The sequence below is a fragment of the Vulpes vulpes genome, chromosome 4 (genome assembly GCF_048418805.1).
Source record: "Vulpes vulpes isolate BD-2025 chromosome 4, VulVul3, whole genome shotgun sequence".
Lineage (NCBI taxonomy): Eukaryota > Metazoa > Chordata > Mammalia > Carnivora > Canidae > Vulpes > Vulpes vulpes.
Window position 1 is genome coordinate 97,425,546 of NC_132783.1, and position 27,801 is coordinate 97,453,346.

Genomic DNA, 27,801 nt, shown 5'->3' on the forward strand with positions numbered 1-27,801 from the left:
TTCTAACTATATTCCTATTACATAAAACTTACTAGGAAAAGGTATCTGTGCTGGGATGAATTGTGTTCCCTCCTCAAAATTCATATGCTAGAGTCCTAATCTCCAGAACCTCAGAGTAGAACTGTATTTGGCAACAGGGTCTTTGAAGAGGTAATTAAGGTTAAATGAGGTCATTGAGGTAGGCCCTAATCCAATATGACTGATGTCCTTAAGAGATTAGGACACCCTTCACTCGCAGAGGGAAAATCACATGAACACAGAGAGAAGACAACCATCTACAAGCCAAGGAGAGAGGCTTCAGAAGAAAGTAACTTTCCTGGCACTTTGATTTTGAACTTCTAGCCTCTAGAACCAGAACCTCAGAGGAAGTAAATTTCTGTTTAAGCCACCAGTCTGTAGCACTTGTTAAGGCAGTTCTAGCAAACTTATATGGCATCCAGAAAGTAGCTACAAAGTTTGTTTTTTCATACACTTAAAATCCAAGAATGTCCCTTAAAAAAAAATAGTAACAGCAATAGATTGAATAATTCCCCAGAATGTGCACCACAGCATTCTTAGCACAGTTATCAGTTATTATTTGTTGAATTATATTGGCAGTGTCTTTTAAAAGTCATGAGTGGTATATGAAGGTCACTTCCTAGTATGAAACTGATGATTTGAGCATGGCCAAGGGGGAAAAAAGTAATTTGATCCACTAGATGAGTAAGCTCTTTTTATCTCTGAACATGCAAATCCCAACATTACTCCAATATAAACTGCTGAAGCTGGGAGACTACTCTGAATTTTTTTTCTTTTTATTTATGCAGGATTTAAACTCTACTTCTTTTCCAAAAAGCTCTGAGATTGCTTGAAAATTTCAAAACAAGTTATACAATAAAAATCATAGTTGAAATTCAGATGTTCATTGAAAAAGAAAGTAAATAGTTCTTAGATATTTTACTCTAAACACAAAAGAATGACTTTCAACTAAACAGTGGCTTGGAAGAAAAAGCTCTGGAAGTTACAGTTGAGACAAAGTAGACTATATATATAATCACCTTTCTAAAGGTTTTTAAGCCTGAATATATTATTTATGGTGGACAGGGAAGAACAGCTCCTTATAGTTCCCTAAAGTCTTAAAATTGAATAATGAATGTAAAGCAACACAATGTACTAGGCTTTTATATTCAGTTTTAATAAAAGACTGCATGGACATAAGATATAAAGGGACTGCATTTAAAAATGAATATTTTAAGTTTTATGCTATCTATTTTAATAATCAAAGAATGCATGTTCAACTATAGACAGTTTTTACACTCATCTTAATCCCTTGTTTTGTTTTTCCTTATAAATTTTTAGCACTAATATTCCTAGCCACAAATATTCCTACCATTCCAATTATTTTAACTGTGTAACAGTCTTTGCAAAGTGACTTACATGTATTTCATCTTCATCACAATTCTGTGCAATGGGTAGTATTTGTAAGTCCAAAGTTTATCTTCATTCAATACAACTAATGCTTTAAATTAGATTTACAAGATGGACACCCCCAAAACATGAACTAAATTGCCAGCAAAGTCACTAAAAAAATCAACACACAAATAAGATTAATTATCTATAGACGCAATCCACCATAGAGGTTTCATAAATTTGACTGAAGAGAATGGGCAATGCTTTCACCCACACCAAAATGACTTTGCTTTATTTCATGATTTTAAACTAATCTGCTATAATCTGGACTTTGCTATCAAAGAGAAAATGACTCTTGTCAGTTACCTCCAGCATGTGGTCTACCTAGCTTTATTCTTGGCATCTGGTCCTAGCTGGTGGGTTATTAAGGACTAACACTTGATCAAATATGATAAAATCAAGTTCTAGGACCCTCTAAGATGAACATTAGATCTGTAACCATGGAAGTCATAATCCCACTCTGGGATTATGCTTAAGAAGCCAGCAAGTTCTCTCTCTTTTACATCTCTTTGTTCTTTATCTTCCTATCTTTCAGTTTGAGACAATATCAACCTCAGCCAGTATACCTTTCTAATAAACACAACTTCCATGTACATGACTACAAAAACCATCCAGTCCCTTTCTAGAGTCTATGGACTAGTAAAGTTTTAAAACAATTACTTGGGGCGGGGGGGTGGGGGGATTACCTTTATTTTTTCTTTGCCAAGTAAGGGTGACAAAAAATAATTTATTCATAAAAGAAAGAATACTGATAGCAGGGGTAGAGGACGCAATCTCACAATTAACAGACTCTGAAACAATGAAGTGAATTTAGCTTTAAGGAAAACCCTTTAGAGAGTCTCACCTTAACAAAGATGGACTCCAGGGGCAACTGATCTAATTTAGCAATTGCATGACGAAATTGAGACAAAGAAGAGTTGACCACTTTGCCTAAGATCACACATCAGTATCTCAAATCTTGGGTTCACTGCCATTTCCAGCACACAGACTCTGGAACTCGTTCCACAGGAAAAGCTAAAATCCTGCTATAATGGCAACCCTTATATTATTCCCCCTTATCTTGATGCCATTATCACGACTGGGTTTGGTTTCCGTCTACCCACATTTATGCTGAAATATTATATTTTGGCATTATTTCTGATTGCTGTAGCATGAAAAGACCAAAATCTGATGAATAAGTAAGTGAGGCTTTTATAAACTGTATATATAGTCTCCAGAGGATCTGATGCATCCATGGCAACTGTCATAAATCAAATTTTCTTTTAACTTTTCCTGGCTCAACAATCCTATGTTCTACAGAATACTAATTGCAAATACTAACCAAAAGTATTCCAGTCATAAAAATAATTTTTAATCCTCCATTCACAACATACCATAGACAAAGAGTACAAAGCTTATTTGTTTGTTTTGGTTTCATTTTGTTTTTGGAATGATGAGAATATAGCTACTTAGTCAAGAACACTTCTCAGAGGTGGTGGACTTAAAATGAGTTTTGACAGATGAAAGGCATTATGAACACACACATTTAAAATACATATTCAATAGCATATGAGTAGAAAAGAAGTAAGACTTCTGTATTCTACCCAATTAAACTATAGTTCTACAAAACACACTTTTTGAGTCTTTAATTCCTTCTTTGAGGAAATGTCCTTTCCTTGTGAAATTTAGTCTGCTACAGCTTATGCACATAAAAGGGAACTCAACAGCACACTGGTAATATTTAGAACCAGAAGGGAAAATTTACCAAAGGCACTGTAAAGGCCAATAAAACTTCATTTTTCTTGTTCTCATTAGACAACAAACAGTGAATGACCTTGTCCTTTACAATGTCAAGCCCTGTGGTCTCAGGCTGCTTTTTCTGGTTTCAGATCTCTGATTACCCTCCCTTTCTCCTGGAACATTTTTCTAACTACATGGAAATGGTTTTCATGTTGACATTTCAAAGGTCACTCTATAGAATCTAATGGTAGATTAAACCATTTTTTATGTATCACTATGGGATTCTCATTTATTCTGTCATTAATTTCAAGGCAGAGAATAGTCAGTTTTCAAAGTTTAAAAAAATTACTGCCCCAATTTGGAGGAAAAATAATTATTCATTATACAGCTAATAAATTAATAGTAACTTGCAATTATCATTACAGAACAAACTAATGTCATTTTTTCCACTTGTCAAAGCATACCTACTATATTTTCTCATCTAGGACTAACTTGTTTCAGTTCTGTGAACTTCACTAAGGTAAATCAATTATCACTTACCATTAATAAGCAGAGAGCTATCGGATCCTGGATATGAATAGTTTAGACGACCTGAAGGTAAAAGAAGGCCGTTACTAAATTATTTTTTTCATAGATGGTTTAAATGTATTCAGTAACAAAGCTGAATTAATAGCTTTAATAGCTAAGGTACTTTTAAAAAGCTTTATTGTGGGATAAAACTTTGCTGTGCTAATGAACACAATGAGTCAGAGGACATATCAATCAGCATGTTCACAAACATCCAAAAAGGGCAAGTTTGAAAGTGGGGAAAATAAAATATCCTTTATATTTAACTATTTGGTCTCTAATTTCCAAACTCCCATACAAAGTAATTTTCTTTATAACATTATATTCTAATATAAACTCAAAATAATAGTTTTTTGCCCCATAAATGTAAAAGTGTTTTCCTGCATGTAGTTTTTTATTTTTATTTTTAAAGTACATAACTAGCAAGAAGATTTCTCCATATGATTTGTAACAAGAGTGCCAAACTTATGCCTACAGGTACAGACTGATGGGTTTAAATTCTTACTTTGGAGGAAAAGTAACAGAAAGTAAAGGAAAACATTATTGTACTTATATGTGACAGAAAATATCAAAGCACGTAGAACAATGAATGCCCAGAGCACAGTAGATACTCAAAAATTGCTGAATTCATTTCCTTCTTATGTTGAAGTGGTTCAAAATCTAGTTTTAAACCTAAAATGGACACCCAAGATGTCCATCAAAGAGAATTTGTGATGGTACTAAAATTTTTGGAGGATGCAATGTCTTCCAAATTGGTAGCCACAAATAAGGGTGGGGGGGTGGATAGCACTGGGATTTCTCCCTTTATCAGGAATTACATTTCCATTTTGGAAGAGTTTCTATATATTTAGTTAAGGTACCTAGACTACATACCCTGTACCTACTTCTGAGTACCATACCATATGCCTAGTTCTATGCTGTAAGTTATAAAAAAAAAAAAAAAAGGGTAATATATTTTTTTAAGTCGTCATATTCTACATGCCCATCTACACCCACCTTAATAAACATGATGGAAAACCCTCTATAGGTCTTGCTCATCTAAAAAATGAATAGGAGAATGTGATTGTTAACTATCTACCACAGGCAGCACTCTGTAAATCAGAGAGTAGTGTGAGAATTTAAAATTCATTCATAATTACAGACATTCCATTAGGAAACAGCAGTCTAAACTCGAACCCCACAGAATCACAATAGACTCTCCAAAGCTATGGAAAAAGCTCTGGAAACAGAGATTCTCCCGTGCCTTAAGGCTGGGGCAGGCCTTCCAAGCACCAGGAAGGCTCCATCTAGTTCTACTGAATACTAGGAGAACCAGAGTTAATATACGGTCTTATCAATCCACCAGCCATATACTTATAGCTCCTCAGAAAGGAACTTTAGGCCTCAACTATCTTTCAATTTTCCAAAATTCTGCTTCTTTGAAATAGTCTCTAAAGAAATGAACTCATGCCATTGCTAATAGCTTTAATTAACCCATATCCAAAACTTGGGGGTCTAATACAAAACAAAATCTGAACTTAACAATTTTCCTACAATTAAAAACCAAATACATGGGCCACTAAATTGTTAATTAGTTCACTTCAATTTCAGCTTGTTCCTATTTAGAGAGAAGCTAGGGATGGAGATGGGGAAAATAAAAAATTAATGTTAATATTTCAATTCCTTCCTAAAAATTGGTTCAATTATTTAAGGCTAATATACACAGCCAAGTATCCAAATCCAGTGAATCTCATCTGAGCTGCTTTTAACTATAAACCTGGATCATATGACCTGTCACAAGCACATTTTTTAAAAAGCACAGACTGGAGATACTGGAAAAAGAACATGATTTTAACTGTTAGAAAAGTTAAGAGGGAGTGAGTAGTGTTTCTGCATCAGTTAACTCAAAGCAGCAGCTGATTTTCTGTAATGGAACACATGTATACATTTTATAGCTGTAAAAATCCTCTAGTAAATAACAGAAGTATCACACATACCATTTTTTATTAACCACAAAACATTTTTAATGTTTTTGATGTTTTGATATAGGTCAACACACAAAGTACTTATATTAAACAAAGAGGAAATTTTTTTATTTCGAAGAAGATATTCTAATTTTTTTAATGCTAACATTTCAACTGAAATCAGAACTGTTCCATATGAACTAAATGGCCTCTCATTTGATGCCAAGAAGGGATAATCAACAATGAGAATCTAAAAAATAAATTATCAACCTGGCTGGCCCAGTTTAAAATCAAGTTCCACCTTATCAAAAACTCACCTTTTGGGTACCTCTTTTAAGGAGAGAGAGATAAGAATATTTCAACTTGACAGGCACAAAAATGTCCTTTAACTCACTTCCCAGAGTTTGTTTGCCTCAATGCACAGCTCCTGAAGAGATCCCACCCTCTACTGCCAAGGTAGGTGACCTTTGATACTTTTTCTGCTCTTCAGACTTCTGAATGCAGTAATTCTACCCTTCAGCTAAGACAATAGGGCACTGAACAATCATTTGCAAAGTTCATAGTTTAACTCTGAAAGTGATACTTGTTTTTAATTTTCTAATCTTGTCTTGTGATATGAATCCTGTCAGGCTCCAATCAATTTTGGCCTCTGAGTAACAAATATGCTTGTGACAGTTTGTTAACCAGTCAGTAATGCCTTCTATTTCAATTTTAAAAATATAAGGAATGAAAAAAAAAAATATATAAGGAATGACATTTGTCAAAAACCTTTTTTCAACTTCATAATGCTTTCTTAACCTGCCTGTCCTATCTTTCTGTAAATTTTTTCTAAAATTAAAATATGTAGAGTCATCCATTCATGACATCGATTCTGTATAACACATTATCACTTCCTTTCTGGAAATCTTCCATAAACTCTCATTATAAACACCATGGGACTTTCAAGTCTTCTTTTCATTGTCCTGTACATCGTTTCATTTTCCTTGTACACCCTTCATTTCTTCTCTGAGATCCTCTGTGCCCTATGGATGCCTATTTACACAGGCATTTCTGCATTTTCTATTCCACAGATAGATCACTGATAGTCCCCTCTCTTATCTGAGATAGTGCCATTTTCCTTTGTTGCCAGTGTAGGGTATTTTTCATATTTTTTTCTTTGATTCATCCCTTTCCAGGGCAACTTTCCAAAAAAGGCAACCCTGTTTTTAGATTAATTCACTAACTTTTCTTTCTAGCTATGTTGCAACAGCCAACCTTCTTAGGGAATAGCCCCCTTTAAGAGCTTTTTTTTTTTTTTTTACCAAGGTACCTTGAGTTTCCTGTTTGATAGCAGGTAAGCATTCAATGGGTTCATTCCACTTAACTTAAAACACTAGCATTTCAAATTAATAAAATAAAATAAAATAAAAATAAATGAGCTATCTGAATCTGAATATAATCCAGTGTTTGTGGGGTTGTTTTTTTTTTTTTTTTTTTTGATAACTCATCTACCTATAAATATAACCCAGGTTTTGGCATATCTAGAATTGAATTTCTCAAGGGAGATGGAGAGCCTTGGGATTTCAGGCAAGTGAACACTATTTGGTGGATAAAATTCAATCTTTGAAAGCTCTTGGCATTGATTGTGTTATAAATATAAAGAAATACTGCCTGATCAGCAGTCCTAATCTTATGACAGGAAAGTAGTTGTCTCTGGAGGCCAGTTGTGGCATTTGGAGCCAGAAGCCTGGCATACATCATGCAGAAGGCATAGACCATATTTGGTGATATGACTCAACCTCACCAAATATAGGCAACTGATACAGTGTGACTCTGGGGAACTACACTACCAAATTCTACAGCCCAGAAAAGATCTGTACTTCAACTAGGCAATTCTATGCCAAGCATCTGCAAGTTGGAGAACCAATGTTTACCAACCAGACTAGGAACTGCTTGGAGGAGTAAGTGCCCAAAAGAACAGTATGTACTATCATATTCTTTTAAGATGAACTAAAGTAACCTAGTCAATGAGATGAAAGAAAGGAGGACTAGAAGGAAATATTCTAATACATTAGAGTATATAAATGTATGTATTACTTTTAAAATTGGAGAAAGTTATTTTCTAAAACACAACCCAGATATTATTGTTACTGATGATTCAGCAGGAAATGATATAATAAATGCTATTTCAAATATACAAACACTAAAATATATCAAATGTTCTACAATGTTATTAGATTTCATGTTATAACCTTCTCTTTTTCAGTCATACAAGCATTGTTGGTGATGTGTGTAGGCTAAGGAAGGATGATACGGGATTACTGCAGGGTTATCCAAAATATAGCATGCAGTCCTATTAAGTGACAAGTAATGTGAAATTCTAAGTTAATTTTTTTATTGACTTACACTATGAAAGCTTGGATACTCCAAATAAAAGGGAAGGGTTTTCAGTAGACACCATTAAAAATTTCTAACAGCAAAAGGATAAGTATGGGGCTTAGACCAATTTCTAAGGCAGAGCAAAGATTTACACACACCACACACATAAATACATAAACATATATTTGTTGTTGTTTTGTAAGAAGTGTTCCTCTTGCTTCTACCCGTGCTAATTTTCTTTAGTTCACATTTAAGTAAGTCAAAGCTATACTGCTACAAATAATTGTTTAAAGTAAGCGTGCTGCTTCACCTGCCTTTCTGCAGTTGCTATTTTTACCAACACTGTCTGAGACTTGCAGCAAGATGGCGCTGTGGGGACCTAGACCACACAGCACAAGGCTCAAGAAATGTGTAATAAATTGTTTCTGAATACCAAGCTTATACTTACACAGATGCAGAACACATATCAATATGAACTAATAAAATGTGTTCAATATATTCTATCACTTAATGATATAACAAGAATTATTTTTAATAATTTATTCTATTGACCTAAAAATAACTCCCCAAATCAAAATCAGTACCTTATTTTACCTATCTGTGATACAACCAACTTCAGTAAAGATGTTTCCATGCAATATCACAAAAAGGCTGGTTGCAAATGGCATCAGCTGGATAATCTTGTCCCTCACCCATCCAAAGAGCCATTTAAATCATACAAACACAAACACATTTTAGGCTAAATTTTCCCTCTCTGGGAAAGATGTAGCTTTCAGTTTTTTAAAAGCCAGGGATTATTAAAAATTCTTGACTTCTCTTGCCTCTCTCTCCAGGTTCATCTCTCCACAACACCATTTTCCTTTCCACATTAGGTACTCCAGATATACTCAGAACTACTAGCCCATTAACTTTTACTTATGTGATCACTCCTCTGTCTGGAATGCCCTCCTCTCTCTGTTCCCAATGTCTCACCACTCAAGTCACCATCTTTCTGCCCAGGTAACTTCTATCTTGGCCTCACATCCTATAGAAAGTCCTCCCTGCCCCAAACCACCTGCTCTCTGGTTCAGATGACCTCATGAGCTCCATACAACACTCTTTACAATTATTATTCTATATTTAAATTATCTATTTCTAAAATCTTTCTCTATGGTAACAAAATATTTAAGGACAAATTTTGGGTCTTGCATCGTAGAGTTTGGAGCAGAGATGTTCAATAAACAGCTGTTGAATGAATGAATGAAGCAAAGCCGGCAACGGGTAGTCTCTCTGCCACGGACTACACAGTGGAAAGGGTAGAGTCAGATTAATCCCATCTTGTGAACTAGGTCAAATTACTTAGCTTCCATGAACCTCGGTAAAACAAATATTTCCATTTACTTCACAAGGCTGTTGTTGAGAAATTCATGAGACAATTTTTTGCGGAATGCTCAGAAAAACCCCCCAGTATAGAATAGGTGCTTTATTTAATATTAAATCTCTTCCCCTCTCAGACTATATGCCAGAGATAACCAATGATTTTCCACTTGTGAAAGAAAGAGGAAGGATTCGTTTTAGCCAAATAAGATCCAAACTGAAAACTTGGGAGAAGGGAGTGGCCATCTGGGGGATTTTTCACCTTCAAAGAAATGAGAGTTTGCTGGTGGTGTTCTTGGTTACAAATGGATGTCATTCTTCTTAGGAAGAGGCAAGAAAGAAGGAAAAAAAAAATCAAACTCCTTACTTTTATAATAGCTAAACTGGCAAAGTAGCAGAAGTATTTTAGGAAATGAAAACGGAAAATTCAACTGAAAAACGTTCTTCTTAAAAAAACCAAGGAGGTCTTCCTTTTGTATCAATGGCTCAAATTTACTTTTTCAATTGTGATCTGAGACTGTAATATATCACTATTACAGTCTCTAAAAAAAAAAAATTTATCCATAAGATAAAGGAAAAGTCCATGTGTTTCTATAGATTATAGGAGGTTTCATATAAGAGAAGGATGGCTTTGACTGTAACTCACGGTAGGTACAAAGTTGCAAAATGTAAAAGCATCTAAGAATGTCAGGCAGAAGGGAATGGCTAGAGAGAACTAGCAAAGAGCTGACCCAATTAAGGAATTCAAAAGATTTCCTACTGCCAGTAAACCAACAACAACCCAGCAAGCAGGAAGGCTATTTTTATCCCTGCCAGAGGCCTTCTGACTCTGGATGCTACATTTAGAGGACAGAGCAACAAGATAACTTGCCTTAAGAGGATGTTATGATACCACTGATTAATGATAATTTTTCAAGTTTAAAAAGGAGGCATAGTTTTCACCCAAATTTAAACTGACAAAAGCTAGTTAAAAGGATAGTATAATGTAAAGAAAAATGGAAAAACAGATCAACAGGTAGTAGAAAAGTTTTAAGTAATCTGGAAAAGTCAAGGCAGTAAATTAAAATTCTCCTACCTTGCAAAAAAAGGTTGACTTAAAAAGGCATCTGTTACAAGAGACACATTTTAAAAGAACCAGTGAATAAACATAAAGAATTATAGATCTGGCCCCAAGGTAAAAATGATTTTGAGAAATGGCTCTCTCTACTGACATGAACATAAAAGATCGATGCAAACATGAAATGACTAGGGACCATATGCCAAGTCGCTGGCAAAAGATTGAGAACTTTAGACAAGAGTAATAATCTGTCCTTAAAACTGGTTACTGAAGTCCAACCCCCCAAAAGCAATCAGCAAAGTCATTATTTGGCTTTCTGCATACATTCTTATCATCAATTCTAATCACTTATTTAATACAAATTCTGATGACTTTACTGAACCTTAACGAAAAACATGCTTGAATTTCATACCTGCTGTAATTTCACCTTTTGTTATTTCTCAGAAGGCCCAGTTTCTATTTTTCCCTATCAATATTCAAGGCATGGACTCTTCCTCTTACTTTTTAGCCTTCAAAACTAAGTAATAAACAAGCCGTTCAGAGATATCTGCTAATTATTTGAAGGATAAGGTGCACGAGGTCAGGAGAATGTTTTTATTCCCTGATATATCTCAACAGCCTAAAATAGTACCAGGCACATGGTTGATTCTTGATATGTGTTTCCTATGAACTGCTTCCCATGGCTAGGACTTTATATCACAGTGGTTCACAAAAGGAGTGAAGACGGGGGTAGGGCAAGAGAGTAGTGTATTTGAATCACTTGGAGAATACACATGCTTAAGTCTCATGACAAACCTGGTGAATCAGAATCAGGGAAAATAATAAGCCAGTTTGGAAAAGTTCCCTCAGTGATTCTATTTTGACCTCCACTCCCAATAATGTACCTTTTAATAAGAAACCAGCAGATGTCAGATCTGAATCTTTTACAGAAGATTATGATAAAATCCAGATCTTAAATTCTATACCCACTTTCCTAAGTAGAAATTAGGAAACTTTAATGCATACTCTCTGCCTAAAGCATACTAAAAAAAGAAAATGTTTAAGTTCTTTTTATGTTTGTTTCCTTCTTAAATGCCACACAATAAATATCCAAACGACTGAACCAGGAGTCAGAAGCTGTGTGTTCCTATCTTGATCCTCTAGGTACCAATTAGTTGAGTGACTACTGAAGCTGTTGTGTCTCTCTGAACTTCAATTTCTCCAACTGTAAAAAATGAAGATCACAAAACTCACATAAAAGGTTATTTTAAGGATTTAAGTTATATAAATCTCAGAAGGGGCACAGAGTAAAAGAGAAGTATCAGAAGTAAGTGTTCTTTCACTTGGAACTAGTTGTTAACACTGCTTTCCATACAGAATGTCCAAGTCTATCTCAAAAAAGAGAAATGTAGACTGGCATCAGATGTGCCCTCTGATCTACTACTACCTGGTATATAGAGTGTGCTCAAATATTTGTGGAACTAGAATATAAGCAGAAGCTAAAATGTTAGATACTTCCAAACTATGTGACTTAAAGAAGGCAGTCTCCCCCTAATATCCAACCCCAGAGGGCATTCCTTTTGTCATATGGCTCCCCTTGCACCCTAGCATCATGGCAGAGGCAACCTAAACAGCCCACACTCCTAGCCCTGCCTCATAGGGCAAATAGACGGTTGTAGATGTCAGAGACAAAGTTCCAAAATGCGATTTGATGGAGATAATCATCATCATCATCATCATCATCATCATCATCATCATCATCTAGGATAGGGCAAATGACCTCCTCCCTCCTCTATCTTCATCCTCACCATCTTCTCTACTAAATTCCTTCTTATGCTAGATTCTTGTTGGTAATGGGGTACATTCTAATGGCAATTTAAAGCAGAACATCTCTAAAGCAGTGTTTCATAAACTCTGTAATTATTAAGACCGACTTCAATCAAAATATTACAGAGAGCCTCCATGCCATGCTGAGGCCCCCACCTCACTCCAGTGAATACTACAAATAAAACAACAACAAACAACCTTAATAGTACAAGGCTACTGTGAATTTGGCAACACTTTTAAATGTACTTTAATTGCGCATCAGCTTGCACATGACTTTGAAAGATAATCCTGCACATGTAAATGACATATCACCTAACTGGAATACTTAGTCCTAATGGATTCATAGGCCCTATCAAATAATTCCTATGGATGAAGAGGCCTGTAGCCCACAACCTGAAAACAGAAACATTCCATGAGGCCAAGTTTAAGCAACTGCTTCTTAAACATAATATTTTTAGGCCTATCTCAAAAAAGAAAAGATGCAGTCTAAAAATAAAAACAAAGCCTTCATTCAACGGACTACATATGATTGGTTTCTGGTATACCCTTTCTATAACTACTCAATATTAAACACTGCCACACCCAAATTCACATGAAATTTATATACTACTTTTAGTCATTAAACTACAAAAACCCTCAATTTTGTCACTGTGGAATACCATGTCAGAAAGATTGTATGGAATTGCTACTATCAATGTAAAGGTCATTACGTTCAATCCTTCCATTCTTAGGTGAGGAAACCAAGATCTAGAGAGAAACGATGGATCTAAGACCATATAACTGCTAATGGCAGAGCCAAGTCAAACGCAATTCTAAATGCTTCTCTTTTCACCTCTTACAATTTGGGAAAGTCTGTTATAATCTAACAACTACTGAATCATTTACAACAAAGAGACTGAGTAGCTAATTTAAATATCTGTATTTAATTAACCATATCAGGCACTTATTCTTTGGAATATTAGAGGCAGTAGAAGTTAGTTTTTTTTTTTTTTAAGTTCTTTATACTTCAATTAATCATGGCTGCTCTTCAGAATTAAGATTTGCACTTATTGTTGGTTTCTTGAGAATTAAAAAAGGGTTCTCTAATTGGTTGATTCCTCCTTCTCTTTCCCAATGTATAGCAACTGGCATCAGCCCAACTGGATTCCAAAGAGATTATAGAACTGCTTTCCCTTCAGAGTTCCACTAATGTTCTTAATTGACTGGTTACCAGGTAATACCCGGAATAAAACAAAGCCTTGCTTTTAGAACAGAGTGCACTGGCGTGGGACTGAATTCAGAATCAGTCAATTAGACAAAATAACGAAACCCAGAGGCAGACTAGCCATCTCAATACCTGATTTTAAAAAGTAGTAATAGTTCAAAATTAGTTAAAAAGTATTCCTTTGGCAAATTTTTTACTGCTAAACAACAAATTCACTGAGTTTTCTCTCTTTTCCACCTTTAACTTTAGTAGTAAGGACAGTGGCAACGTGAGGGGAAAAAATAAAGAGCTGTGGGGTAGAGAAATTCACTGTATGAGACATACAAAGGTGATAAATAAATCAACTGCATACATATTCAGGTAGAAATTCCATGCATATCAAGGAAGAAATAATTTTGTGGCACAATTGTGCAACTGTGCTGTCCTTCCTGTTACTAAACTGTGTGCAAAGAGAATCTTGGATATTTTTATGACAGCTATGAATCAGATGGCATTGCTTCCCTTCCTCAAAGTCAGCAAATAACATTCAAGGATTATATAACAAGATCAAGGAAAGTCTTAAGACCTTCACAGACAGCTCACTATTGTATTACTTCACTATCAAAAGAGCTTTCATTATACAAGTATTGGTATACAGGGCTGGTTTAGTACCTGTCACGAAATGAGAGAACAAGTTACCTCTCCATAGAATTTTATAATACAGAAGGGGAAAACAGAAAAATAATAAGTGACAGTACCAAAAGGTGCACATACTATTAGAGCAGAAACAAAATGGATCTCTCTAAATACTCTAGACCTCCTTTTCTGATTTTTATAGTGTAGGGAGGTTCCTAATATTTAACACTGACAAACTGGAGACAAAGTCTGAAAACTCTACCACTTAAATGTCATTCTGATTTCATTTCTGAATGGAAAACATTAATTTCTGTCCATATATTGTAATATCCATACTTATTAAGTTGTACACAACACCGTGAAAGGGAATGTTATGGAAAAGCACTTGTTAATTTGCTACCCGACTGCTTCTTGCTTTCTAAGTTATTATTTTCTTGTTATTTCTAAGTGTTAACTATCACATGTAGTTTATTCCTTTCACCAGTCCCTGCTCTGAATGTGTATCCAACAAAATTAAATCACAACAGGCATAAAATATGTAAGCCTTAACACAATTTGTAAAGGGAAAAAAAAAAACAAGTTATTAAGTTAAAAGCCTCTTTCAAAGAAATGTTTACGATCTTGAACCTTCTAGTCTCATAAAAAGTTCACTCTCACTTACTCCACCCATCCCCTTTACCCTTACCTCTCACTCAGGTAAAATCAGAGATTAACAATGTTTTAAGAGGACTACTCCGTTTTCATGGGCTCAAAGTAAGCCTCTGTGCTCCATGTTCAGAATTAAGAGGCCTGCTGTAGTAATTATGGACCCAACATCACAGATGACATCAGACAAACTCCCCCTTTGTGACAACTGCTTACATGATTTTTCAGAACAAATAAAAACAAGGGTCAATATTCTACCACGATTGTGTGGAGGGTAGAGGGCAAAGGATCACTGCTTTCTACTTACCAGTCTATATTAAGTCAATAAATTAGGCAGAGGAGGATCTGGACACCGTACAAGGAGTATTTAATATGAATTGAACTGGTTTCAATTCAGAGGCTAGGATGAGGACTTCAATCCAACACTATGAGCACATCGATGTTCACACACACATTTTGTTCTCCCAGGCATTCCCCTCTCCCGCTGAAAACCAAACCAAACCAAACCAAACCAAGAACAACAGCAATCCCCATGTGAAAAAGCGTAGTCACACTATTCAAAATCCACACTTTGAAAGCTCTGCCTACACGGTGCTGTGTGAGGAATCCAACATATCCTGACCAGTAGGAAACCAGAAAGGCTGTTCAAAATTAAGAATACAGCCTGTATCGATAATACAAAGAAAATCATGCCCCATTACTTCATCCTCTCCTTGCTCACAAAAGTAGTTACCTCAACACAGAAGCCCAGGTCCCATCCTGCCGCCCAACTAAGCCAAGCAAAAGAGAAAGACTGTTTAGGATGTTCCATTTCAGCAGCCATGAAAGGGAGAGTGCAAAAGGAGAAGAAACTACTTCTTTTCTAAATGGCCACACAGGAAGTCCATTGTAGCCGAGTTTAAACTGTCTTATTTGCTTTATATTTGCTATATACCTTACTCCATTACTCATGAAACTTTTAGAAAGCAATTTTTTATTCTCTGGAGGCCTCGGCCACTCCCCTGCCATATTGCTTTGAGTTACTTGGTATCATCCAAACAGAGCAAGAAGGAACTAGCTGAGTTCAGGAAGGCTCCTGCAGGGCTCTCCTAGCAGCTGCCTGGTGGACTCTGAAGCTTCAAGATGGGTAATATTTAAAGATCCCGCAAGTCACAAGAAGACATCTGACACCAAGTAATAGTAATTTACTTGAGGGTGAAATTTGATTAAGACTCACAAGTAAAATTAGTTGGTTTGCATTATCCATTTCTTCTTTATGGTACTGTGTATCATGCTCCGTTATATCTTCCTTAAAGGAAAACGTCCATCTAGTCCTTGACAAAAGTGATGGAGGTGTGGGGTGCAGAGTAAGGTATAGAAGTCTTTTCTCAGATTACCAGAGGCAAACTGATTCAACCAGAAAAAAGTTAAATACTGTAAGAAACAATACTCATAACCATTTGAAATAAATCATTTTAATATTACAGCAACAGAACTTATTTTAGTAAAAGCGCCTTTTGTTTTTATAATTTTAGTTACTCCAAAATTCAAATCTATAGCGATATTAAATTTAGTTCTATTTTCAGTAACTCTTGTAGAAAGTTTTTGGAGCTATCTCAGGCCACATAAAGTTGGTATGCTGTATATGCTCTAAAACGTGTATCTGCAACAACTGTTCTTTAAAATAGAGAACTATGTGGCTGCAATTTGGAACATAGGAATATTAAAAAAAAAAATGTGCACCAAAGGAAAATTAAAGATTTCCTGGTTATTTTTTATGGGTTTTTTTTTTTTTTTTTTTTTTTTTTTTAAGTAGCACTAACTTTCTCCTCCCCCTACAGTAAAGATAAAGAATTTAAATTATCCCAACGGTCATTCTCTTACAGTGACATAAAAAAAAAAAACTCATACAAAATAAATGAAACAGGCCTTGTGTACTAAACTTTCAGCAGAGTTTCATGATTTTCTTCTAGAGAGATCATTATAAATTCTTTTGCTTAGCAACAAAGAAAAGAGGCACAGATGGAATCAACGCTTGCCTACTCATTTAAGCATTTGTTTCAAACAAACCCACAGCAATGAAACTAGTGGGGGAAGGGCCCCCAATTTAATATGTAGTAAAGAAAGAAAACATATATCAAAAATATTAAAACACAGGGTCACAATACCCTACGCAGTTAGGAATGAAATACATAGTATCTTTGGAGCAGATCCAGCTCTTAAATTCTTATTAAATGAATGCATGAAGCAAGTGTGGCAGCAATGTCTAACTGTATAACATACTCCCACTACTTACTCTCCATATGCAATAGGTTTCTTGGGCACCATGGGATATGTAAAACACTGGCACTTGAAACAACCTGCATTTCTGAATGCAATCATTATTGCTTACATTCAAATCAAGTATTTAAAATGCCTGAAACTCAGAGGGGTTGGGTGGATATGTTGAGTTCCCTTTTCCAAAAACTGGAAGCAAGATACATTCTATAACAGTATAAAGACAAAAAGATTCCAATTTCACAATCCTGAGGAAAAATAAGATGATATTCTGACTCATGATTTAGTTAATATCTGACGAACAATTATAATGTTTTGACAATTTACAGATTGCCTTTTTTCTCTCAATAATTTTGCTGTCTCATTTGGCTTTCTAGTGAAATGAAGCAAACTGGATACTAAATTGTTTTCATATATAGGATTGAAAATACATTTCAACCACTATTATCAAACTGTGGACTGTTCAGCTCCATCTGACAATCTGGTAATTTTCAAGTACTTTTTTCCCTCTTTATTCCAGTGTGGTCTCCCTCTGCTTCCACTCCATAACTGCTAGTTCTTGGTTTATATCTATATTTTTATTTCCTCCACACATGAAAAGAAAAAAAAAAAGGCTCCTTAATTTTCAGAGGTCTTTCCTACTATATACAGAATATAATATAATTTCATGAATCTTTATTTCACTGTGTCCAACCTATGCTTCAGAAGGCTGAAAACAGATGTACTTGCATGTGGTTTTAATGTATTTCATGCTGCTCCATTTCTAAATAGTAAGTACCAATTTCACAGTCAAGCAAAGGCACAAATATAGTAAGATACAATATTTCCCAAATGATCAGCTGACTATCTACAATAGTAAAAGATTATTCTGTCCAGGTGAAGAAAATATTTGATAAACCTAATAATTTTGCAGCAAGCAATGAGCAAGTTGCCACCTGGGATATCAAAATGCAAAATCTATCTGTAGCTTACGCTCTTAGCTTATGAGACAGGGTGTGCAGTAAAGAAAATGAAATCGGTCTCTGGGGAAGAGCTTCTGTGGACTGTTACAGGCATTGGTTATGGAGAAGGCAATGTACAATTTTGTGAATAAAAATAAAATACAGACATGCCGGCTGATCAGAGAAAAGGACATGGAGATAAGGCAGTGGGAGGACCTTTTTCCACCCAAAAAGCTAATTCTCTGTACATTGAGAAAATTATAATTTTCCTTAGCCTTAAATTCCTTAGAGAAGCCTTAAAATTCTTAGAGAAACTATTAGCCTTAAAATTCTTAGAGAAACTATTTAAACTGTAAACAAAACTAATATAAATTATGAAATGAAGCCTAGGTACTCCTTTTGCATGTTTGTTAAAATGTTTTTAAAAAATGAAAGGTTTTCAACAAGCCAGTTGGAATCCAATAATACATTCATAAAGAAACTCAAAACCTATATTTGAAGGTTCTTAGGTATATTAAACATTTTGTCTGTTGACTGTGAAAATAAAATTTTAAACTGCACTACATTAAGTGAGATTTTTTTTTTTTTTTTTGGCTCAAAAGGAAAAGCAAAATTCAGTTTTGTTTGTAGGATTAATACAGCTATAGTATTAATAGCTGTATTAATCCATTTGACTTGTAGTTCTGGTATCAACTCTAGGCTTTATTATTTGAACACATACAACAAACCACATTTCTATAAGGAACTGCAAATGAAGGATAAAAATAAATGAAGTCATTCATAAAATACGTTATGAAATTATTTTTAAGATAAAATAAGCCCAAATATAAAATTTGCCTCCCTATAATGGGCTCTTTTTAAAATAGTTCTCAAATTATTTTAATTGCATTCTTATAATATTTTTCTGAGAGGCATTTTTCTACTAATCTTACAGAATCAATGTCCATTTTCTGTTTTCTTCATTTCTAAAATAGTAGAGCACATGGAAGGGCTTTTATCTTCAAAATGATTTAGCAGGTTTCATATTTTAAAAGGGCAACATGTTGTTTTTAAGATATTCAACTTTTGCTATCATCTTTAAACAAAATCTCACAATAGAATCACTGTCAAAATTGAGCATAGCTTTCCTAATAGCTATCTAAAGCAAAGGAGAGTTTGACAATTAATGAAGTATTGCCTTGAGCCAAACTACATTTTGATAGTGATAGACTAGGTGATAAAAAGTTCATCTCAGTTTACAAAGAAATCAAGCATAACTATAATCTGGCATTTTAGGCCCATGAATTCATCTATGAATTCTTTACTGCTCTTTGAAGGAAAAAAAAATGGACAAACTTCATTTAATATACTTAAGTCACTTTGGCACTTAAGTTTATATCGAAACTAACTTTCTCATTTGATAACCATGAAAATAGACTTAATAGATATTTAGTAATAATCTATGCCATTTACTAAGTGTTTTCTATGAGCTACACAGTATGCTGCAGTTCATAAATATATCCTACCATTTGATCCTCACAACCACCACAAACTGTAGTGGCAGAATGGCGATTTTTTAAAAAATATTTTATTTATTTATTCATTCAAGGGAGACACAGAGAGAGAGAGGCAGAGACACAGCCAGAGGGAGAAACAGGTTCCATGCAGGGAGCCCAACGTGGGACTCGATCCTGGGACTGGGGGATCATGCCCTGAGCCAAAGGCAGGTGCTCAACCGCTGAGCCACCCCAGAATGGCAATTTAAATCCAGATCTACCTGACTCCGAAACCCATGGCCTTTCCACTCTGCCACACACTTCCTTTTATAAATAACTATTTTATAAAACTTTTATGTTCCCAGACTAGGCAAATCAGATTTAATGTTTTCTGTCATCAGACTTAACTTTTCATTATCCCTACAAAATTAGCTAAAAGAAAATTGATTTAAGTAAAAGTTGGTAGAAGAAATTAAAAAGGGAATACAGAATAAAAGCAGAACTTTACACAGTAATTTAGAAAACTAGGAGAAGAAATAATAATAAACCCGAGAGACATCTAGCTGTAAATGATAAATCAAGGAAATACTACTGTTAATCTTATTAGAATAATGTGTAAAACTCTTACATTTAACTTAAGTACTAGTTAGAGGCTTGTTCCTTAGAAGCATTACATAATAAATGGTTTATATCTGATATTGTTTGTAAACTGTTTTCTCTGAAAGGCCCTTATCATGAAATAAAATAAATAAAATATAAAATAAAAATAGGTGCTTATCATGAAAATGAGTTATAATTATTTATTATTCCTAGTATCAAGTACATAAGAGGCTCTCTCCCCCAAAAAAGAAAGCTGCCAAAGGAATCCAATACATTAAGAATAAACAAATGTCCTCTACCTTTACTCCTTTTTCTGTATTTATCTTTTAAGTAATTGCAGATTCACAGAAAGTTGCAAAAAACAGCACAGAGGGATCCCATATACCCTTTACCCAGTCTTTCAAGTGGTGACATCTTACGTGGCTATAGTACAAACCAGGAAACTGACATTGGTACAATCCAAAAACCATATCCAAATTTCTCCTTTAGCTACTTTTTAAGAGTGTGCAGTTTTTCTGGTGCTAAAAGGGCCTTAAGAATCTCCTCATTTTTCTGATGAGAAAACAAAAAGAAAGGTCAAAGAGGCTGAAACACTACCCAAAGTCAGAGTGCTAAGAAATGGCAAAAATAAAGCTGACTCTGAATGAGATCATCTTTCCTCAGAAACAGTGTGTGTATCTAGATTAGAGTCACCCAACAGAATTCAATGGGGAGTTCAGTAGAGATCTTCAAAATATTCTTATTTCAGGGACACCTGGGTGGCTCAGAGGTTGAGCATCTGCCTTCAGCTCAGGGCATGATTCTAGGATCCGGGATCGAGTCCCACATTGGTCTCCCTGCGGGGAGCCTGCTTCTCCCTCTGACTACGTCTCTGTCTCTGTCTCTGTCTCTCATGAATAAATAAATCTTAAAAAAAAAATATTCTTCTTCCAAAGTTATCTCAACAGCTGGATGCATATTTTTCACATATTATTTTTCATCTCTCCAGACCTCAAAGAGCTCTCCTCATTAAAAAATTTACCATTGTTGGTCTGCTGAAAAATACTTAAAAGTTTCACTGCATTAGTAATGTAATAAACCAAACTCAAAGGAAAACCAGACCAGGCTGGTCACCACTTAAAGTAAGTCTGTCTTGCCACCTTTGACCCTAGTGCAAAGCCACATCTGGCACAAAGCAGGACCCTAAGCATGGAATGAATGAATGAATGAATGAATGAACGAACAAGTGGGATGACCAAATATATCAACTATTCCAAATTTCTTTAAAAAAACGAGCAAAGCAAAAGAAAGCTCCCCAGTATAAGTCTCTTATAACAAAGTTTAGAAATTGAGACCTGGTCAAAATGAAATGTCTTATTCAAGATAACTCAGCTAGTTAGTAATAGAATTGAGATCAGAATCCAAGTAGAAATAGCATTATTTTTTTCTTAACATGCTCCATAAAAAATATTTCAAAAGAAAAAACTTCATCTCAACTTTGAAACCCTTGACAATTTTTTAAAAGTAGTCCAAAAACTCTATCAACATTTGAACTCTTACCAGTGTATAGTCACTGTCATGGGTGAGACGTACAGATTTGAGGCACTGAGCATTTTTTGCCTCAGACATAAAAAAATTAGTTGTAGGTTCATGTCTTTCCAGTTAACTGCCCACCTCATTGAGTAGTACTCTTATAGTTCTCTTAATTGGTATTATGATGGACCTACAGTGGGTGCCCATCAAACATATTTGAATTTTTAATGAGAGGTACATGTATAAAATTGATGGAACTGACTACATACAAAATATGAATCCATATTTGCCATATTGCTCATGAGATTACATAGATAATACAAATTTTTAACTTCACTAAAATCAAATAGTGAGACTTAAAATTACCTTTAATGGAATCATTTTCAGCTCTCATAATGTCGATGAGTGAACTCTCCAGTGAATGCATATCAAACGTCCTGGGGCGATCCTGTAAACACAACAGCCACAAACCACTTTTAAAAAAACTTTTAATTATAAAAGGAGACAACAGGCTACATTCAATGGGACACAGATCAAAAAGGGACAATTTTACTCCCTCTCTGTATAAGGTACATTACTATTGCGTTTTACTTTTAACGCTTACAAAACATCAAAATCATAAAAGTAGCCAGGTCTCAGCAAAGAGGGATTTGATTTCTAATAATTATTTCAATAAAAGTATTATTTTTACTAATCAAGCAGAGGCAACTAAAACCAATTTCCATATAGTCAACAACATGAAGCAAATGTAAAATAAAATTCATAATCTTTATCTGCCACTTAAGATTGTAGTAACATGGTAAAACTTCCCAAACTTGCTCTGGCAGTTATATACTAGGCTGGAATTCAGTAGATACTGCTACTGAATAGCTATATTCAGAATATTCAGAATAGCTGTAATTATTTTTTAAGCCAAAGCGTGAAAATAGTTATCCAAGGTCCGTAAGACCACTAAGTGGCAAAGTGGTCTTGATTTCGTTGCCATTAAAATTAAAGGGAGACAGGGTGTCAACACTGTTGGTCTAAACCCTGGTTTAACAAAATGCATTTCAAGAGTGGGTGAAGAATCTTAAAATATACAATGACCCAACTGCTCCAGCATTCTTCTGGAGGAAAAGTACTAGAAACAAAAAAATTAAAGTGTAGCTTGATAAGTGAAAAGTAGGAAATGAAAACATTTTAAAATTAAACTCTGAAAGGAAGCAGTAATACAGGTTTCTGACCCACTTGAAGAATAAAACTGGTACACACATAGACACAACTGCAAGAATACTAAAGAAAAGGGGGCTCCCACAGGAATTTGACATGCAGGATTCTATAACCTTCTTTCCAGCTTTAGTTTCTCATACATTACTTATAACTCAAAGCTCTGGGCTTTTTAAGGAATTCACCTGATATTATTCCCCACTCTTTTTTTTTAACTTGTTGAATCTCACTTCCCCACCCCCTCAGCTAACTTTTAGAACCTTAAGGCTGATAGAGCACATTCTCCATTAGAGAGCATTTTTTTATTGACCTGACATTTCTCTCCTCTGTCCTTCCATAATACTACTTGTCTTATTTCTCTGAAATAGGGATCACTTCTCCTCACCCTACCCCACCATGTGGATACTCCGAATGTTCACTGAATTGTTTTATGATACCATTTTTTTTTTATGTCTGCAACTTCAGGAATGCAAGGACAGTTATATTTAGATATAATCCATATTTAAAACAGAGAGTATTACAGGGGTTTTTTTGGGGGGGGGCAGCGGGGTGATGGGTGTGCAGAGAGAAGGAAGATGGGGATCGGAAGCAGGTACCTTAATATAGTACAACTCCTTCCAGAACATCTTTCCCACTTTTGTTCCTAAGTCTTTCCTCCTCATCTTCATCTACTCAACATGGTCAATAGAGAAGCAGGAGGACACATGCCCAAAATTAGAATCTCTAATTCACAAAAAGGGAAACACCATTCTGTTTTTTATCCTTCCTCATCTTAAGCACTGAATTAAATCAAAATTCATACTTCATTTTCTTTTGGAAGCAAAGTGGATATGAGGCATAATTTGAAAAAGAATAATATAAAATTCCACTATCTCATTCTACAGTTACTAGATTTGTCCTCTGTTCTGAAATCACACCCATAACCAGGCCAGCCACTGTCTCTACTATCTCCAATACAAAACCAATCTTGGAGGCAATAATTCTCAGTGTCTAGTAACTTGCCTATGTCTTCAGCCAGTTTCCCAAAGGAAGGAAGTTATGTATTACATCAAATGTTCCCAATGTGCACAACTCCAAAGGATGACAGTATGCCATGATACTCATCTCCTAAGCCCACAGGAACTTCCTAGCAGGTGACTTCTGCTTCAATATTATGTTTTCTATGTGTGTCATGAGGTGAAACAGGTTGAGAAGCCTTGTCCTACACTTCTGTTATCACTGTGCCTCACGCAGAAAGTGACAGGTAGAAAGCACACGTTTGCGAAAGCAATGAATAAATGAATTCCTTCAAGTAATTTTTAAATATTTAAAATATTTCTTCCCTTCTACTTCCTTAAGGTTTTTTACATTTTCCCTTTCCTGCTGTAGAATTGCAGGTTTTCATTTGCCAAAATAACTGTAATGGGTAGTGGGATGGGAGTATTCAGCTTTTTTTTTTTTTTTAATGCAACTAAAGTAAGCAACCTTGCAAATTTTCAGAACTTGAATTTTGCCAATCACCAAATAACAAGATCACTGAAAAGAAAAGAAGCAGTTGATAAAGAATATTACACAGTGTGTTTTGGTTTATGACAGCTGTTTCTATTAAGTAAAGAAGCATCCTTTTTACCTATAAGTTTCTATATGTGGTACTGGAATTCAGCAAAGCCACTTTGTAACCCACCTGCCCCCACATATTGCCTGAAACATAAAGATTTTTGCCTGACTTCTATTTGTTAGAATACACTAATATCAAAATCCTAAGTGAAATTTTTAAATTTTCAAGTAATGCTTTATGGGGATTAAAAACAAACCCTTCATCCTTTTCACACTTATACTAACTTTCCTTTGTCATGATTTAATACAAGAGTGACAAATCAATACCAATATACAAACTCTGATCAACTGGTATCAACTCTCAGATGCAATGTGTTCGGAAGGATTTTCAGGCTCTGTACAGATTCAGAAGGGAACAGTGTCTGGATAGACTGCTGATGATTTAAGTGCAAGGTACAGGACCCAATGGCACAGTTACCACATTCTTGCCAACCCTGACCTAATAGGTATTTATCCCCACAGTCCAACCTTATTATAATTATTATAAATGATGACATTTGTATAACATTTTATTTCTTATGGTGCTTTGGCAATTCAAAGAGTTCAAAAGCCAAATATTTTGTCAAGTAAACATTCTGTTCTCAGAGAGGATCTAAAGTTTATCCTTCTTGATTTACTCCCTCTCACTGATCTTTTCCATCCAATTTTAACCTCTAATTAAAAACGAAAACAAAAAACTAAAATATAAGTGTGCCACTAGGAAGTAGGTGGAGGAGTAGGCACAAACAAATAAATCCAAGGAATAAGAACAGCAGCACAAATGATGCTGGTTTTCCTACCCAATAAACAAACTGGCAAATCAGGAGGGTTTGGATGTCCCTATTTCATTCTTTGATTTTACCCTTTTTGATTGCTAATTGGGCCAACTATCATAATCATTTCTCTATTTTCTTGGATCTGTTTTCCAGAAAGTAAACTAACTATAACTAACTATAAAATAGAAACCTTGCTAAGTGACAACTCTTCTGATTGAACTTGAGCTGACAACCAAAATATGAGCATCAGCATAAATTGGTAGAATGAGCATTAGACACTAGGAAGCCCCAACTCCACCAGTGGTGCATCATGTGAGCTTGGGTACTTTCATCTTCTAAACCTCTTTGCTGATCTGAAAAGGGAGTTTGATTGAATCTATAATGTCCTTTTCGTAGCTCTAAAATATATTTGTATTCTAGCTTTCCAATACCCTCAGCTTATGCTTTCCCAAGATTTAGTTTAAATTATAGTGATGATTATGGCAGAAAGAAAAACATAAATGAGAATGACTAATGAAAGCTCATCACTTTGTGCCCACAAAAAAGGTAAGGGCCAATCATAGGTAATATGAAAATGAACCCTTAGAGTATTAGAAGGACAGTTGCTATATCTTCTTATGCTATACATAATGCAAAATAATAAGCTTTTTAAATAAAAAAATTACTTAAAATGATTTGTTGAAGTAGGATGGCCTGATTTCAAATAATAGGGCAGAGAATCCATTAAAAAACAAAAAAATATCAGCAAACAAATTTGCTTCAACCCACCATCATCAGTTTCTCCTGACAGTCTAAAGGTAGAAAAATAGAACTATCTTTCATTGACTATCTAATACTATCTAATACCTGAAATTATTTTAGGTACTTTATTCATACTATCTTAATTCACCCTCAAACCTCCTTATAAATTAGATGACATTATCTCCTGTTTTAATAATTAAAACTAAGATTAAGGGAAATTTCATAATTACTGCACAGACAGGTTACTGGATAGTTCAGCAGCTAGGTGGGATTCAAGCCTAAGTTTCCTTCCAAAGCAGTCGATAATTCCTTGGGTAAAGTAATGAACATGGAAGTCAAAGGACCACACTAATTAAGACATACATTTGAATAAATAAGACACTCTGCTATTAAAGGTCCTGGGAGCAGGAACGTGCTAGCAAGTGCCTAGCAAATAGTAGTCACTCAGATATTTCTCAATAAATCAAAAATAAACAAAATGTATGTGTAAGAATAATATAGGAATGATATCAGAGGTACTGAAAAGATAAGAAGCCTTATCTTCCTTCTTCCTATTGAGGTGACAAAAAGATGTGGTGCACAAATTAGAAAGCTACCACAAATGCCTTTCTAGATTATCTACTGCCAACCACAGAAGTACAAATGGTAGTAACAGTAGTAATAATAATCACAAAATCAGCAGCTAACATTTATCAACTTCTAATGCTTGATATGCATGATCTTATTTATTCCTCACAAAAATCCTACACAATTAGCTATGTTCAGTAAAATCATCCCATTTCACAGATGAAGAAACAAGTTGAGAGTGATTAAGTAACTCTATCAATGCAAAGTAAGTGGAGGGGTAGAATTTGAACCCAGGTCTTCTGACTCTACAACATGTAAGCTAAACCATCATGAATGAAAACAGAAGAGCACCAATTATCTTCAAGGCTCAGCAAAGCAAACTTGATTACCATACTTAGACCTCATTTTATTATCTTCATTATTGTATTGAAAATATTGAGTTGCATGTCAGTTACTGGTTGGCTTTGGTTTCTGTCATCTCTACTTCACAGGACAATTTCCAAAGGAAAAACCATACAAGTCAATATGGAAATCAAAGCTGATAAAAAATAATGTTCCGATAAAACAAATTAGTATTTCAAAAATCAGAACCCATCCTTTTAATTTACACCAAAGTAATCCTGACTTCCATGGGAAAATAGGACATCAGCAAATAACTGATGACCTGACTTTTCATAATATTCCAGAAATAGCCAAAAGAAATAAGTGAACCTGTTGGTTTATTGCCAACAGAAAAAACAACTGTAGACTGCAATTATACCACAAACCTTAATCATTATCCGTCGCTTTTTTTCTTAAATATCCATCCAAATGGCTACTCCAAGCCACTATTTCTCATACTTGGGAGCCTGTCAGGATCATCTGGAGGTCTTGTCAAATCATAGATTATCCACAAAGTGTCTCATTCAGGAGGTCTGGGTAGGGTCCAAGAATTCACATTTCTAATAAGTATCTAAGTGAAGCCAGGGACCACACTTTGAAAAGCACTGAGTTAAACAAGTATATTCAACAGGTTAATTTCCTTAGATACTTGGCATTGTGATTTGTAGCTGACTGGCCATAATACAGTCCAGCTTAAATATTCTATATCAGGGACGCCTCGGTGGCTCAGTGGTTGAGCATCTGCCTTTGGCTCAAGGGGTGATTCCAGAGTCCCAGGACTGAGCCCCACACTGGGATCCCCGCTGGAGCCTGCTTCTCCCTCTGCCTGTGTCTCTGCGTCTCCCTGTGTCTCTCATGAATAAATAAAATCTTTTAAAAAAATATTCTACATCAACCATTTTAAGGTTTCCATGTGAAGAGGTAGCCTCTACTCACAGAACCCAAAACAAAGCCCTCTTGAAGCTCTGAGATACCTAACTTGGAAAAAGATCACAAGTTCAATTTCAACAAATCAACCACCATGACCACTCTATTATTGGTCTTGTCTTTTT

At 35.1% G+C, this 27,801-nt stretch overlaps 1 protein-coding gene across 4 annotated transcripts in view; it reads right to left on the reverse strand.

Annotated features, from left to right (window-relative positions):
• The window catches only part of CPEB4 (cytoplasmic polyadenylation element binding protein 4), a 61,493-nt gene that overhangs the window by 20,261 nt on the left and 13,431 nt on the right, over positions 1–27,801 (reverse strand). For 2 of the 4 annotated variants that reach the window (XM_026006907.2, XM_026006900.2), the window contains exons 2-3: positions 21,870–21,951; positions 3,709–3,759 (exon numbers count right to left, since the gene is read on the reverse strand). In XM_026006907.2, coding sequence (XP_025862692.1) covers positions 3,709–3,759; positions 21,870–21,951 — 133 coding nt within the window. The remainder of the gene's footprint in view (positions 1–3,708; positions 3,760–21,869; positions 21,952–27,801) is intronic. The other 2 variants (XM_026006916.2, XM_026006911.2) reach the window with 1 other exon arrangement.